At 44.6% G+C, this 16,840-nt stretch overlaps 1 protein-coding gene across 1 annotated transcript in view; it reads left to right on the forward strand.

Moving 5' to 3' along the window:
• The first annotated feature begins 619 nt into the window (after window positions 1-619).
• Window positions 620-16,840, forward strand: part of Aff3 (ALF transcription elongation factor 3) — a 474,953-nt gene continuing 458,732 nt past the window's right edge. The window contains exon 1 of the mRNA XM_015499678.2: window positions 620-642. Coding sequence (XP_015355164.2) covers window positions 620-642 — 23 coding nt within the window. The remainder of the gene's footprint in view (window positions 643-16,840) is intronic.

The raw sequence follows: 16,840 nt of genomic DNA on the forward strand, positions 1-16,840 counted from the left end.
GGCTGGCTGTGCCTAAGGGCTGGAGCACTGCGGTGCCATTGTGTGATGTACACCACTGACTTGAGGACGGCAAGGGCCACTGTGAAGGGCACAGCACAGTGAGGTAACACAAGGAAAATAAGGCCAGGGCTACCTTCACAGCCAGGAGCTCAGGGGACAGCAGCATATGTGAAGATCTCGTCCTCATCTTTTTGAATGGGAATCTCGTAGCATCTCCTTCACCCAGATTCAGACAACGCGCACATAGCCACCAGACCTGCCTGGGGCTGTCGCTTGAGTGACAGAGGAAAACGAGTAAGCAGGGGCACAGCAACCTGGACCATCAGGAGAATTATTTTATTTTATTTTTGTAGTGCTGAGGATGGGACGTGGGGCCTCATGCTTGCTAGGCAAGCACTTGACCACTCCGCTTCACGTCCAGCCCTCATGGGAAGAAGTCTAAATGATCTCTGCAAGCTTCCACGGTGCTGGGGAAGTGGGAGTCCTATCAAGGGCCAGAAGAAAGTACAGTTCATGGTGTAAACATTTTCTAGAGGGCATCCTTATTCTGAGAGCTAAGCAGGGACGGAACATTCCAGTTGAATTCGACATAGGCTGATGGTGCAGCCATCGATACGTCATGCGTGGCAGCCAGATAGAGAAGTACGTTCACATGGTGTATGCTCTCAAGAAGCTGACGTCTTCATGCAGAATCTTCAAATCTGTTTGCTAGTTTCCAGTGGCTTTATTTTTTAATTTTTACTTTTTAGATTATATACATTTGGCCAAGTTTACATCCACAGAGTCAACCAACTGCGGATTGAAAATATTCAGAAAAAATTTTGCAACTGAACTGAACCCGTATAGACTTTTTTCTTCCCATTATTCTCAAAAGAGTGCAGTATAACTACTATTGATGTAGCTTTTGCATTGTGTTAGGTGTTATATGTCATCCAACCCGGAGATAACATGCAAAAGATGATCTGAAGCATGCAGGAGGATTTGTGTAATTATATGCAAGTACTGTGCCATTTCACACAAAGGACTTGGGCATTTTCAGATTTTAGGATTGAGGGAATCCTGGAACTAATTTTACACAGATACCGAGGGACACCTGCATTCCCCTAGAAATAAAAACTTAATTCCATTTTATATTATTTTTTCATTTTTTTTTATGCTTCTAGTTGGAAATGTTTTCAAGTTCATTTAATTCAGTTCATTCTGTAGCCAACTGAGCCTGTTCCCTGTGTCATCATTTATGACACTGGTTAAATTAAAAACAAGCCCTGTTGCCCTGGCCAGGAGCACAACAATTCTGAGACATTGCTGGACTTGTGCAGCTGGGTCAAATCCAAGTCCTATGTTGATATTCTTGTAGAGAGAAATCTCTGAGTGAAGGATTGAATGATCCCTAAGGTCACTTCCTGCTCTCAACATAGGATTTCCATTTAAAATAATAGAAATGAACAAGCCTGATATAAAAGCTGTGAGTTCAAGGTGGTAAACACTGTTCTCAGTGGTTTAGACGGACTCTGTAGGACTCCACAAATCTGCACTGATTTACAGTATCTGCTGCATTTTAGCAGGAACTGAGTTCACCAGGCCTCAAGATTTCAATCTTCTGCAGTGTAGTATCCTGTCATGGCCCATGAACTGGTCTTGTGATATGAGCTGGAGTTCCTTATGGCAGTCTGTCTTGATGTGCATTTGCATATTCCTAGTTAGAATATGAAAAAAATGCATATTTAACTAATTGAAATATTTATTTAAAGGAAAGTTTGTCAAGGGAATTGGATTAGGGAAGGAAGAATGTACCTCTGAAGGACAGAGTTGTTGGCCATACAAACAAGAGATGGGAAATCTAGGGAGCTGGATTATCAAAAGTCACCATTATCTAGATGTGCTAAAATTAGAGGTTTGAATTAAATAGCCTCTAATCTGTCAAGTCTCAAAAACTCTGTGATGCTGGGCACTCTTCAAATAAAGGAAACATCACCTTGTTGTTTTCTGTTATTTGAATCAATCAATGGGGAGTTGAATTTGTAGAGACTGAATTTGGGTATTAGCTAGACTCCAGATTCCCAGAGGTCCTAGGTTGGATTAGATCAGGAGGGAGGAAGTATTGGACTGTATTAGTTTGCTATTGCTGCTGTAACAAGTTACCACAAATTTAGTGGCTTAAAGCAACACAAATTCATCAACCTATAGTTCTGAAGATCGGAAGTCTGGGCCAGCATCAGGGTGTCAGCAGGCTCGTGGTCTTATAGAGGAGAATCTGTCTCCTTGCTATGTTTGTCTTCTAGGGGCCTCTGCATTGCCTTGAATCATGATTTCTTTATCTTCAAAGCCTCACTCTGGCCTTTGTTTCTGGGACCCTCCTACTCCTTCTTTTCTGTTTAAGGACCCTCATGATTACATTGGGCCCACCGGGATAATCCAGGATAATCCTCCTGCTCAAGATCCTTAACTTAATCACGTCTGCACAGCCCCTCTTGCCATGGAAGAGAGCACATCCTCAGGTTCTGGGATTAGGAGGTGGACACCTTGGGGAGCCATTCTACCAACTGCACGTGCATAATGTTGATGGCGTTGTGCGGCCTCGGAACCCACACTTCCTTCTCTGGAAAGAAATATTGCTAGCAGATTAAATAAATCATTTTGATTGTTCACAAGGGGCTTCCAGCTTCCCTGTTCCAGCCTCCTGTGCCAGCAGGGGTTTTATTAAAGGGGAAGAGGAGAGAAAATGGGAAAAGAGCCACACAGGAGGCAGTTCTGTCTCTACAAATGGAGGCTAACTCCAGGCTCCCCCAAAGAACCACCCTCCTGTGGTTCAGTATGTGGAGGAAAAGGGCCAGAGCCATGGGTATTTGAGGCTGCTGCTTAGGAAGCATAGTGAGATGTTGGCTTTTAAATTCTCTGGGAGTGCACCTACAGTGGCCACATGGTCTTGGGTGTGGAGGTGCCAAGTATCTACTCTGAGGCACTCGGGATTTCTAAAAGCCCCGGAAGTTACCAAACTCTTGATGGAAAAGAAATTCCTACCCACAGTCCCAATGTGACCCTGATAGTCTTTCTAGTTCTCGGCAGCAGAAGCCCGAGGAATCTATACACTTATTATCTCAAGGGTGACGTTTTAATTGTCACTGTCATAAGAAGATGCCCCTGTTTGTAGTCAGCAATACAGCGGAGGGTAAGGCAGGGTTTAGAGAAGGAATCAGCCCCAGCAGTGTGGCTTCTGCGACAGACTGGACAGGGCATCTTGACACCCGGAGGCCTCCTTGGCTCCTGGAGACACATGCAGTTCTCCGGTCCATTGGCCTCTCTAACCTACCCCTGTGCCAGGTTGAAGGTGACCTGGAGTGGCAGAGAAACACCCACCTGTGTCTTCAAGAAGAGCCTGAACTGCTTTGGGGTGTCGCGTCCGAGCAGCCACTTGGTTCTGGGTCCCATCATCCAGGATCCAAGGCACCTACAGCTCTGGGCTTCAGAGGCACAAAACGTCTCCTAGAGAAATTGGACAACTGGGACACCCGGGGCGTGACATGCAGTGTGTGCCGTCACTTCAGGCAGATGAGTGCGGGGAACTTGGCCAGAACCTATGAGGAAAGGCCAAAGTTGGAAATTGTTATAAAATGCACAATTTGAGATTTTCCTTTATTATGGTTAAATTTCCATCATTCTTTCCCTAATTAACAATACACTGGGCGGCCACGGTTGCCTGGTCTGGAAGTAGGATTCTTCGGGTGTGATAGTTTCTCAGAAATAGAAGTACCTGATTCTCCAGGGTTTCTCCTGGCTGTGCTGGGCGGAAGGGTCTTCACAGGGAGGCTCTTAACAGGATGCTTGAGAAACAGAAGCAAGCAGCCCGCACAGTGGTTTGTTGGTCTTTTTGTTTCCTTCATTCCCAGGCCTTCAGAAAGAAGAGCTCCCTCACTCGAGGGGTGAACCATCAGCCTCTAGGAGTTGTGGTTGCCCAGAACTTGTCTGCTACACAAAGGCTTTGAACGTGGGTTTCTAAGAGGGTTTGGAGCAGGCGCACTGGGGAGATGGGCCAGGGTTTGCCTTGGTTTACCTGGGTCCTTGCATTTTAACGTAGCCCATGGCATGCATCTCTTGGCCTCCTGTCCTCCTGCATGGGTCTTCTCCAACTAAGAAACAGGAGGACTGGCTCAGGTCATTCTTAGGAAAGATAAGGACACTCTCAGCCGCGGAAAGCTCTGTCCCATGTTTTTCTTCCAGGGAGGATATTGTTAGAACTCATTGACATAAGGATAATTTGTCTGTTTTCTAGTAGGAATTAAGAACTTACAATGGTGCCTTTGAACATTGAAATTAGAACATTTTTTTATCTGCCCAGACTGCCTCTCCTCGCCACCTCTCTGTCCGATTCAAAGGTGGACTTTCATTGACCTCCAAATAGCAGTGACTATTTGCAAAATATTCCTTCAATTTCCAAGACTGGAGTTTGTGTTATCAGGATAAACAAGATCAATAGGCCCCTCGTCCTTGACTTCGTCCCAGTGCTGCGTCTTAGGAAGGACCTGCATGTGCCCATGTTGGGTGCTGTTTGGAGTCTCCCGGGCAGCTGTGTATTCTTGGGATTCAGAGTTCAGAGGCAACGTTGGGCTGTGACTTTTCACCAGATAACAGGACATAAGAGCCCCTGCTGCACCAGGGAATGCTGTAACCAAGATGCCGGCATGTGTGAACTTGACTTCAAGAGACAAATAGGTTAACAAGCCATTTTCAAGTCCTCTCGTCTTTTCATGCCATTGTAGATCAACTGGAGAAACACAGTGTTTATTAAGCCTCAATATGAGGATGTGTAAGGAGAAGGCGTGTTCTCGTGTTATTATTTCCTGGAGACTGCTGCATGCTAGGCCCGAGGTTAGGGAGTGCTGTAAATGCAGGCTGGGAGGGGAGAGAGCACCAAGGAGAACCTGTGACCACGGAGGGGACATAAACAGATAAGCGAAAAGAACTGGGGGGTGGGGACGGCAGCAAAGTCCAGGAAGTAGGAAGTTGCCAAAAGTAAGGGGGCAGCAGGCTCAGATGCAGCAAAATCATCAGCTTAGGGACCTGGATGGCGCACCCTGGGTCGGGTGGCCATGCCTGAGACTTGGGCAGATGCGTGTGAGGAGCCCCCTGCACAGTGGTGAAGGTCTGGTCTGTGGCTAAGCCACAGCATTGGGTGGTCTTCCTTCTGAGGTTTTCTACTCAGTCTCATTCCAATTGGTGAGAGACGAACCCCTGCGGTGTGGCTTAGTTGACAGTATAGTCACCCTCTGTGTCCGTGGGTTCCACATTCATCCATTCAGCCAACTGCACATAGAAAAATATTCAGAAATGAGTTGTGTCTGCACTGGTACAGAGACACATTTTCCTTGTTGTTATTCCCTAAACAATGCCATATAGTGACTATTCAGACACTTACATTAGGTATTACAAATAATTAAAGGATGATTTAAAGTATATGCGAGGATGTGTGTAGGTTATTTGCAAATACTTTGACATTTTAAATAAGGGACTTGAGCATCTGCAGATTTTGGTATCTGTGGGGGTCCTGGAACCAATCCCTATTAAGTAGGTCACATGCACATATTTTTTTTTAATCTCACATTTTTTTCATTAAAATGTTCCTTTTTGCACATTAAGCTAATTCTTGACTTCTTTTTTTGAACCAGGGATTGAACGTAGGAGTGCTTAACCACTGAGCTACATTTCCAGCCCCTTTTAAAAAAAATTTATTTAGAGACAGGCTCTTGCTAAGTTATCTTGGACCTCGATAAATTGCTGAGGCTGGCCTTGAACTTGTGATTCTCCTGCCTCAGCCTCCCGAGCTGCTGGGATTACAGGTGTGTGCCATCGTGCCTGGCTTATAATTTTAGACTCAGGTGTAGCACTTAACATTTTTTAAGTGCAAAAAAATAAATTGCATTCCCATGTAGAGGCTATCTGAAAGCTTTTGATTGAGAACTTTGAATCATCTGCAGCCACAATTAATTTTCTACTTTTTAACTTCTGGCCATGGTAGGTGAACTTGCCTTCATTTGAGAAGGTTAGTGTCCTCATTGTTTGGCTCCAGGTTTCATTTAATTGATCAAATAACACATTTTGTGGAATTTCTGGGTGGACAGAGAAAATGCACTGTGTGTGTACTGAACTGCTTGTGCCGCTGTCAGGGTGGAGGTGGCGGGGCTTAAGTGACAGATGCTTTTGTCTCAGTCCTGGAGGCTGAAGTCTGAGATCAAAGTGTTAAAGGGTGGCTCCTTCTGAGGGCTGGGGGAGTGGCTCCCTCCAGAGTCTGTTAGTTCGGTGGCAGTCTCTGACTTCCTTGGCTGGCAGGTGCATCCCCCTGTCCCTGGCTTTGCGTTCTCATGACACTCTTCCTGTGAGTGTCCAAATGTGCTTCTTATAAGAACAGTAGTCATATTGGATTAGAGACCTACGCTACTCCAGTAGGACCTCATCCTAACTCATTGTACCACAGTGACCCTGTTTCCAAATGAGGTCACCTTCTGAAGCACCAGGGTTAGGATTTCCATATATGAATATATTTTTGGGGGGTGGGGTGGGGGATACAGTTCCACCCCTTACAGTGCGTTAACTACAAGATGGTACGGTTCTCTGAGGCCGAGACGACAGTATCTGTTCTCAAGAATGAAAATGTAAAGTGTTGGACTTTATCTTGTGCTTCTTCAAAAAATAAAATGACCTTTCAGTGAAATCCGCAATAATTTCTTTATATTTTAACATGTAAATTAATTAGCCAATGGATATGGGAACAGAAACGAGGAACAGAAGGGCCCCGTGAAGAGGGATGGAGGGAGGGAAGCCAAGGTAACATGGCAGAGATGAAGCACGAGCCAGCAGCAGCAGCAGCAGCAGCAGGACAGTCGTTTTGAAAGCAATTTCAGGAAGAATTTTCTGGATGCAGAAGAATCTATGAATTATTCCCAATGCGCTCGGTGGTGATGAGACTCCACAGGTCAACCTGGGCGAGAGCGAACTTCGCATTCGTGGTACAAGGTGCAGCTGTCAGTATCTCTTTGGAGATGGCGTAGGTCCTTGTTGACATCTCCCTTCCTATTCGGAGACTGGCCCATTCTTGGGGGCTGCAGGCTCTACCAGCAGGACAGCCCCCTGGGGAGTGGCCCAGCCATGGACCAGCCCTGCCCCAAACTCAGCTCTTCTTGAGTCCTGCTCCAGTTTACAGCACGTTTCCTTAAAGGTCAAGGGGTCATTTAGAGGACATCTGACCACATGGACGGGGAGGCCATTACGTCTCATTCTGTGATTTTACTCGTCTTACCTCCTGGAGTAGAAATTGCCGGGGTTGAGGGGCTCTTCCCTGGTGTATATTTAGTAATCAACTTCAAAAGGCATAAAAATATGGGAAGGATGATGATGAGCTGAGCAAGGGCTCACAGACAGGTACCTAAAGATCACGGCATCTGCTGGGCAGCGTGTGCCTCGAATACATGCACCCCAAAACTGGTGGGTGGAGGCTTCCCCAGAGGAAGATCCTGATTTCCAGAGGAAAAAAGGAAAACAAGTCATAATGGTGGTTTCCTAAAGAAAGCGCCTCCCGTCTGCTCCATCTTTTGGAGTTGTTGATCTTTGGCTTTGCTCAAAACACTTGTTGGGGTCCCCACTAAGTTCCCGCTAATGCCCATTTCAACCCAGAGCCTTGAAAAGCTGACGTTAATACCAAGCCACTCGGTTCCTGCAGCTGCAGGCAGGAGCCAGGGCTTGGAGGTGTCTTTCTTCAGCTCAGGGACCTCCTAGAGCCGCACTGCCCCTCTCCAGGCCTGTTGCAGGGGTGCAGAGGAGTGCGCTCTGTTGCAGTCGGCCTGTTTCTTCCAACCTAAGTCCATGTTTGCAATGCAGTGTGGGGAGCCACCTCTCATAGGTGGCCTCGGGTATATTTCATGTTTTGTACAGTATTCACTGAAGAGCCTCAGAATTTGGAGATGTGAGTCCCTAACCCCCATCTCTTTTATACCTTTAAAAAAGACACAGACACCTCAGTTTTTTTCTGATTTCAGCCATTTTTTTTCTTTGTTTTTAAAATGTTTGCTATTTTATATGGCGACAGTTCCAGATTTAAAAACATTTGCACACAGTCTGTTGCTTCTTAGGGATGGGTCATATACTATTAGGCCATTGTTGATAAGAGGAAATCCAGCCTTAAATTGAAGAGTGTTTCAAGTCAAAGCTTTCGCTGCTTTAATTTCTAAAATGTATAAGTCATTTTAAACAAATATTTGAGTACTTACCTGCATTGCACTGGACAAGACTATAATTGCATTGTTACTCTATTCTGTGCTTTTGTGTGTACAAAATGTTCATTTTATCCGTTATTTTAAGAGCAGAAATCAATTTCTTCTCACATATTCCAGTATGAGAAAAATCTCATTTCTTAAAATGAAGAATTAGCAAACAAGTTCACCTGAGATGGCAATTTGGAATGCAAGGTACACATTGTGCAATTTGAAATGCCGAAAGGCTCTACTGAAAAGGGTCTTCAGGGAGTGGATCTCTGAGGTGTTAACGATGATGGCTTCGTTCAACAGATCTTGGTTTAGCATCTACTGTGAGCCGGGAATGAGTGCAGGGAGGTGGTAGGGAACAGAGACTCTCTTGGGCAGCGGTGAAGATAATGCATTTCTGAAATGATGGTGTCCGAAACAGTGTGAAAATAGAGATGATGATTAGAACTCAGCTCACAGCTTTGCGAGAACGCATCCATAGGTTAGAGGAGCACTGTGTGATAGTCCAAGGGAATCAGAGTGTGGGTAGGGGCGGGAGGCTGGGATTCCAACTCAGATGTGTGCAGGAAAGTTGACCTGGGGCAGAAGTGAAACTGCTCCAGAAAATGATGAATCTTTTCAAAGCGTTCAGATTTCTACTTAGAACAATTACAGCAATGATGGTTTCACATCTGTGAGTCAGACGGTTTTAATCTGCGAAAGGTTAAGTGTTTGACAGTTACTTGTTCTCACATACAGATTAGCTGCTTGGAGTTTAACCTTTAGATGTGCTTAAGCAACCACGCTTTGCCTTTTTTTTTTTTTTTTTTTTGGTATAAAACCACCCAAACAGAAACAGTCTAATAACTTGCAACTAGGAATCCAGAAATCCAGTAGACATTTTTCCCACTTGATATAAATTGCTCCAATTACCTCCTTTTTTTCTTTTCTCTCTGGGGGTATTTTAACACTCACCCTCATGTCTAGGAACAACTTCACAATTAAAGAATGGAAGCCATATTTGCAGCGATATAAATGTCAGAGCAGGATGATTCTTCTACTTGGTTGCCTTGCAGGGTTTTAAACAAGGGAGTGTGTCTGCTTGATTCATAGCAGAGAACTGGGGTCTTTTATCTTCACCTGAGTATGTGGGAATCAATATGAATTTAAACTTTGCAGAGTGAAGAGTTGGTATCTTCAGCTTCTGACTGTTAAGAGAGAGCGGCAAAAAATCACAGGTTTTCTGTTACTGCATTCAACTTTTAAATGCTCCTTGATGATAAATTAATTTTAAAGCAGTATTCACATAAAGCATTTGATTCAATAGATCCAAATGGTATTGCATCAAGATTTTTTTCTTTTCTTTTCTGTAATTGATCAAAGAACAAGACAGGATAAGACAGCGGAAGAGAAAATAGGAGATGACCAAACATTAACTCTTCATAAGCCATACTGTCCTCCGTTTTAATTAGCGAATACTCTTAAGCTTGGTCACACTGCAGAGAACAGATTTTTTTAAGAGTCAACAACTATTTACTAGATGTAGGCCCCCTACTAAGTATTTAACATGTCATTTTATTTTAATATCTTCATGACTCCAATTAGGCCAAAGCCATCATATTTCCTTTTTGACAAATAAATACCTAGGCTAAAAAAAAGTTTATCAATGGTTTCCCAAGTTGGCCTGCTAGCAGTTTGTGGGAAGCCTTTAAAAATGCAAATTCTTGGTTCTGCCTCTAGGGAGTGAGATTTAGAGGGTCTACAGTTACCCATGCAGGATCTGTGATTAAGCAGTTCTCCCTGTTGGGAGGCCACACTTGGCTTGAAGAGCCACTAGTGTCTAGAGTTAAGAAGTGACAGAATGGAGACGGGGACTCAGTTCTGTGGTCCTCCGCAGTTGATAATCTGTGCATGTGACCATCCTTGGAGCCTTGAAAACCGCCCTCAAATCCTAGTTTTTCTCCCATCTGAGGTCTTTCCTAATGTGGGATTTCCCTCCCAGTGTCCTGGACAGGGGACCTCTGAGACTCAACTGGAAGCCGTTCAGCGGAGATGCGCAACAGTGTCCCTAGGAAGCCCTGGCCGTCAGTCGCAGTTCTAGTTATTCTAATTATTAGCGAGCTCTACCGGGCTGTGTGTTCCTGCCTGCCCCTTGCTAGTCTTGCCCTCTGGAGGCATCCATCAGGAGCCCAGGCCTTCTCTGACTTCATGGCCTTAGGGCTATGTGAAGAACCCATCTCTTCCTCCTGAAGCCTTCCCACTCTAGGTTGGGTCAGGAGTCAAGTTTGAATCTCCTCCTCCTCCCCCACCCCCCGTGTCCTCATCAGACCGCCATGGCATCCCCCCCAGAAGCTCCCCAGCTTGCCAGCCCCCCGTGCTGTGGCCGTTCCTTCCTACCATCTTGTAGCCCCCCCTAGACACCCCTGAGCTTCCTGCATGGCTCACCTGGGTCAGAACCAGGACACCTGCCTCTTGTTTACATCACACGTTTGAATTTTGTTTGTTGAAAAAGATGGCTCCTGCTTCAGGGGAGAATTCCCAAGCACAGGAGCGTAGGGCACCAGGAGAGCAGGTGGCCGTGCTGCCCTGAGCTGGCGTCTCAGCTCCATGTGGCCTGTGATCTAGTGGCCCTGGGCCGTGTAACGAGGCCAGCCTTGACAGCAGAGGAGCACGCTGTTCCCGAACAGTCCCTCCACTGTATTAAAAGCAAACATATTTTTTTTCTCCTATATCGAACCCTTCAGCCTTTTGTGTTTAAACTCGTTCCCATCTTGTTTGAACTATTTTTTTTTTTTTCTGGAACAAACATTTATCGTAGGTAGTGTAAATAACAGCTGGTACTCTGTTTGTGTTGACTTTTGTATGTCTCTTCTGGGTCTTTATTTGGTTAGCAGAGAGTTTGGAGACCTGCATTCGTGTCTCTACCTTGTCACCAATTTTGAGCTTAGACAAGTATTTTTAATTTTCCAGGCCAAAGTTCTTTGATGACACAGGGTTAGCAAGTACCCTTGCCCTACCTTGCGGATAGGGATGATAAAAACATTGGCTACCCTGAATCTTGAGCTAGCCAGAGACATGTGTTCCAGACAACAGTGTCACCCCACCGTGAGCTGTTCGTTGCTATCATTATTAATGCCTCTGTTGACTTACCAATGACAATGACATTTAGAATCTTCTTGTAGAATTGTATTTATTTCTTTAAAATTTTTTGTTGTTACTATTAGTTTGGACAGGGCGGAATTATAAAAAATGTTTGCCACAAAATTCTGACCTTTCAGGGAACAGACTGTTGGTTCAAATGCGATTCCTAATTGGCTTCACAGGCCGAGCAGGGACACCCCTTTGCACACCCGTGTGCGTGCGCTTGTTCTGTTTGCTCCAGGAAGGAAACAGATAAGAGGCGCTTCCCCTGGCAGAGGATCCAGCTCCTTCCTTGGCTGCAGATAATAAACATTTCATATCCCTCTGGGTCAGAGGGGGCTTGGGGTTATCTGCCTGGCCTTTTGAACAGCACCTTTTTAAAATGAGTGTCGGTATGAACAGTTCCTTCTTACAGTGTGCCAGGTGAGGCGGGGTAGGGGAGAGTGGCCGGCTCCAGTGAAGGTGTGAGTCAGGGAATCGCAGGTACATGAGACCTTGAGTGCTGTCTCCTTCATAATGAGTTGAAGATGCAGATCAAGTGATCCCTTCTCAGGGTCCGCTTGGAGAAGCTCTCCAACCACCTTGTCGAGGTCTGCGATCACGTGTCCCTGTTCCCTCTGTCCCTGTGGGTATTGGACAGCATCACCTCTTTCTGTGCAGAGGTGCCGCAGGGGATTAGTTACCAGATCACGATCAAGTGCTTTGAAAATCACAGGGTACTTCAGAAACGACTGGCGCTGCTAGGTTTTCATTTTGAGTCTTCGTGGCTTCAAAGCGGTTTGAAGCAGATGGAACATGGATTCTGTTCTTGCAGAGATACTAACGACCCCTGGGTTCCGAAGCCCGACTTGGGTTGTGTTATCACACAGCCATTAGGAGGGAAGAAGTAAATGGGGCCTCTCTGGGTCTGCCACGACCTTCCTGCTGCCAACCATTACAAACACATTAAAGTGCATGGACATCCAGCAGCTGTATGTCTGCTACGTGCCAATTAGAATATTTAACTGTGCAATCAAACAGGCGTTAATAAACCGCATCTAAGAAGTGGAAAATAAGATCAGAAGTGGCATTTTGGCCCTCATTCAAGTGGCAGGGAGCAGAAGAGCAGACCAGGCTCGGGTCTCTTCCTGTGTCTTCATTCACCACCTGCTCATTCATGACCAGATGTCTAGAATTCCAAATATGACCCCTTCCTCCCAAGTATTCGACTCTCCGTCGATTCAGTACTGTCCTGTTAATGACATGTAGAAATTTTAGAATTCAACTTCAACAGTCAAATGACAGTTGGTCGATTTCTCGCTGGCTTTTTTCAACGTGCCAGACAAGTTGTATAGATTGCCGACTTTCTTCCCCTCCAGAATCACAACCCCAGAACTATCTGGAGGGAGGGCTTTTATTTTAACCACGAGTGAACTACTGTTTAGCAACATTGACTACAAATGTGCTTCTTGGGAATTTCTCTGCTCTATAATTGCCTTCTTCATTTCTTTTCTTGCTTAACTAGTGTATATAATCACTGATTTATAAGTGTGAGCTGTAATAATGTCAGCTGTCTGCCGGCATGATTGGAGAACTTATTATGAAATGAAGTTAATTTTATATCTTCTTTTCTTGGAAACTCTTTTATACTTAATTTTAAGCAGATAAGTGACATAAAAGACCAAGCCACTTGAAGATAATGCAGTTAGAAATTGCTGATTGATGAGCTTATGCTTATCTAATTTTGTTTTACAAAGATCCTAATATATCTTCTGAGAATAGATTTTTGAGTGAAAGAACAAAATTACTCTTGGATAGGTGGAGAAAAATACCAGCAAGAGAAAAAATGAAAGTGTCCTGGCTGTATTTTTTCTTCTGTCCCCAAATTATTTTAATATTAATCCTGAAATTCACGATTGATTGTTAGTTGTGGGAAATATTATTTGGCTTCAGAGTTTTGAGTAAAATAAAAGTCCACGTTTTAAGCAGAATCATTTATGTTGTAAGAGGATAACGGCTACATTTTAGCCATCTTTCTTTGCTGGACTTCATTTTAGAGATAATAATCTTTTGGGCTGCTTTCCATAAATGTGCATATCATACTTGTGTTTCTGTTTAAATGCATACATGAGTAAGAAGTGCTGAATTTGATTAACTTTATTAACAATAAATAATGGAGTGTACTCTTTTATGTTAACCCTTACTTTATTGTGTATCAGCCTCTAGACATTTGGCTATCTGGACAAGCCATCATTTATATCCTTTTAAAAAAATATTTATTGCTTCTTTGACTAATTGCTTTTTATGTGACTTAAAGCCTTTTGCATTGGTGCCATTTGTTAAAACACAGCCAGAAGCAGGCAAAGCAGTCCCATTTTTCAAAAATTTAGTGTCATTTTTATAGACAAATAACACTTGTAAATGATGGATAATAGCTAGCAGGATGCTGCATGGTATAAAATGTGCATGAATTATATTTTCTGGGAGTTAGAAGGTTAACTTGTCTATGAACTAATTGAAAAGCTTTATGGTAAATGCAAAATGCTGTGTGCACATTATCAACATGACTTAAGCCAGCTGAAAGGGGGATTTTCCTCCCCTTGGGTATTATTCTTTATCCCACCCTCCTTTCTGGCCCACTGCTGTATAAGGAGAGTATCTGATGACAACGTACCTATAGAATTTATAAAAAAGCACAGTGTGAATGCTTTTCCTGACCCATTGGCAGATTAATACTGTCCCATTAGAAATGGGAGTAGACTTGAGTGTGGGTTCTCGTTCGGAGTCACTGCACAGTGACATGTCTTTGTGTTCACACGGGTCATGTTTGTGGGCCTGATTAGGGTTTCTGGCCCTGGGAGTCAAACCCTGGGTACTTGGTTTCTTGTACAACTTGCAGTGTAGATGCAACAGGAATGGATCACAAGCTTTTCAAGGAGGAACAGCAACTCACCCATCTCTTTCTTCCCACGCGGGATGGTTGGGCTGAGTTGAAAATATGCCATCTCTGCCAAGTCCAGGAATATGATAATGAGAACTTGAGAACCTTGTCTCGTTGCCCATCCAGGCTGCACTGCGCCTCCATCCTGACTGTGGGTGAGGGCCCCTCACTCTGCCTTCTCTCCGGCTGCTCTTTCTCCTGGTGTTAGTGTTGGCGAGGAAAAAGAGTTGAGAAAAGGAAGGTAAGCATGAGGATTTGGAAAAGTTTCTTCTTTGCCCTATCTGTTGCTTTGAGTTTCCTGGGCCAGGTTGCTGTTTAACATTTCTTCTCTTGATCGCTGGTGCTTTTCAGTTCTACAATACACCGAGGTTGAATTTCTTTTTATTTACTCTGGCTAGTGTATTTATGTGGGTTCCTGTTTTTTAACACTCCTGGGAAAGTCTCTTATCTCCTTAAATATTCCCTTTCCTCTATCCTTTCTGTTCTTTTCTTCCAAAACCGATTAGACATGGTTTAGACCTTCTCCTTGGGTTCTCCACCTGGGTTGGCCTCTTCACAGCTCCTTCTCCTTGATTCCCTGTACTGCCTTTCAGGTGATTTCTCTGGCCCCTCCTTCCAGTTCGTTAATTCTCTTTTCAGCCTTGCCTAATACGCCGTGTAATCTGCTAGTATCATTTTAATCTCATAATCAGAGTTTTTTTTAAAAAGTTTTACTTGGTTCTATAAAGTCTGCCTGATCTTTTTTTTTTTTTTAATTATAGCAATAGTTCATGGTACAGAAAATCTGTCATCTTCACTGTTTTTGAGTTTAAGCTCTGTGAATGTTATTCACCTACTGTGTAACCAACTTTCACGACTCTTCTCATCTTGCAGAACTGAAAGATTTTTTTTTAACCTGGTTATTATTTTTCTTCTTCTTCTTAAAAACTTTTTAATTGACACATAAAAATTGTATGTATTTATGGGTGCCATGTGATATTTTAATACACAGGCGCATTGCACAGTGTTCAAATCAGGGAAGCCCACTGGTGTCCTGTGACATTTATCATTTCTTTGGGGTAATGAGTGCTTTCTTCCAGCCTTTTGGGGAAACATATAGTACAGTATTGTTACCTGCTGTCCCTTGACTGGGCACTTGGAAGTGGGGATTTATTTCTCCTGTCTACTCTAACTAGAGCCCGTTGACCAGCTTTTCCTTCCTCTGTCCCTTCTCCATGCCTGGCCATTTTTTGGAATCCCTTGCTATTTGCTTATTTTTGTGACTTCATCTTTTGCTTCTCGAGCATTTTCTGTGTGGTGATTTTGTAGTCTATTTCTGGCACTGGGAACATCTGAAGTCCACGGGATTGACATCTGATGGTTTGTTATTTCCTCTGACCTCTTGATATTGTTTGGTTTCCATGTGTGTTTGGTAAACCTTCATTGCGTTCTCTTCTTCCATTGATCTTAATCTGTATAAAAAGCCTTAGGGCCTAACGTAAGGATTGCTTTCTCAGAGAGTATTTTGCAGAGTCACAGGGTGCTCCATCCTGAGCCGTTCCAGCACCCTGGCACCTTCCAGGCCTCCCTCTATAATCCAGGGGTTTTCTATTAGTTCCTCCACCTAACCTCAGATGGAAGACCCTGTATCCCAAGGCCATGCGGAGGTGAGCACCAGCCCTCATGGGAGCTTTGGGCTGTTGGGTTTACTGTTGTTTGTTTATTTTCCTTTTTGCCCCTATAGAGAATTTTTTTGCTTCCTCTGAGGCCAATGAAACAATCTCCATCGTTATTTATTCCGACTCGGGTTGTCTTGTAGGCCAACCTTCAGAGGAGTCAGTCTGCCAGCTTCTGGAAGACTCCAACTTCCTGAGCTGATTTTAAAGTGGTGTTCATGTGGCTGCTCCTGGGGTTCACTGGCTCCACCTGCAGGGCCCTTGCTGGGGTGACCTTGGCCTTCCACCACTCCTGGCTGTCACAGCTTTTGATTCTGTAGAGGTCGGCTCCATCCAGACCCTGTTGGGTTCACCTGTTCCCCTGGGAGAAGTCTTGCGGGCAGGGTGACCTCGGGTTGGCATCTTTATAAACTCTGCGTGGGACTCCCCTTTGCTCCGCTTTGGAAGGGGAAGAGCACATGGGCACACCCTGGTATAGGTTCAGCCTCTGGCCCTCTGGGTGGGTGCCACCTGCCACTCAGGAGGCCTCCAGAGCCGGGCAGGACATACCAGTGCAGTGCACTCTGGGAGCTCTGCTCACTGGGCCTGAGAGTAGGTACCATGGCCCCATCGGTGGCGGATGGGGTGGGAATCACAGCAGCTTTTTTCTCTAAAAGAAATAGAACATTCTCTCTTGACCTCCTTTCCCCGACTCAGAGTGGGTGGAGAATGGAAAAAGTGGTGAAATCGGCAAGGGCACTTTGACTTTGAGAAGTTCCTTTACAAGCCTGACAGCTCCTAGGGAACCCTTTCTTCAGGGAGGTCACCCTTCACTCTCCATTCCTAAAGCATGGGTTGCATTTTGGGACTTGCTTTCAAAGAGTGGGAGAGGGTGGCTTTGTGTAGAGGGAGCT

The sequence above is a fragment of the Marmota marmota genome, unplaced genomic scaffold, assembly GCF_001458135.2.
Source record: "Marmota marmota marmota unplaced genomic scaffold, marMar, whole genome shotgun sequence".
Classification (NCBI taxonomy): Eukaryota; Metazoa; Chordata; class Mammalia; order Rodentia; family Sciuridae; genus Marmota; species Marmota marmota.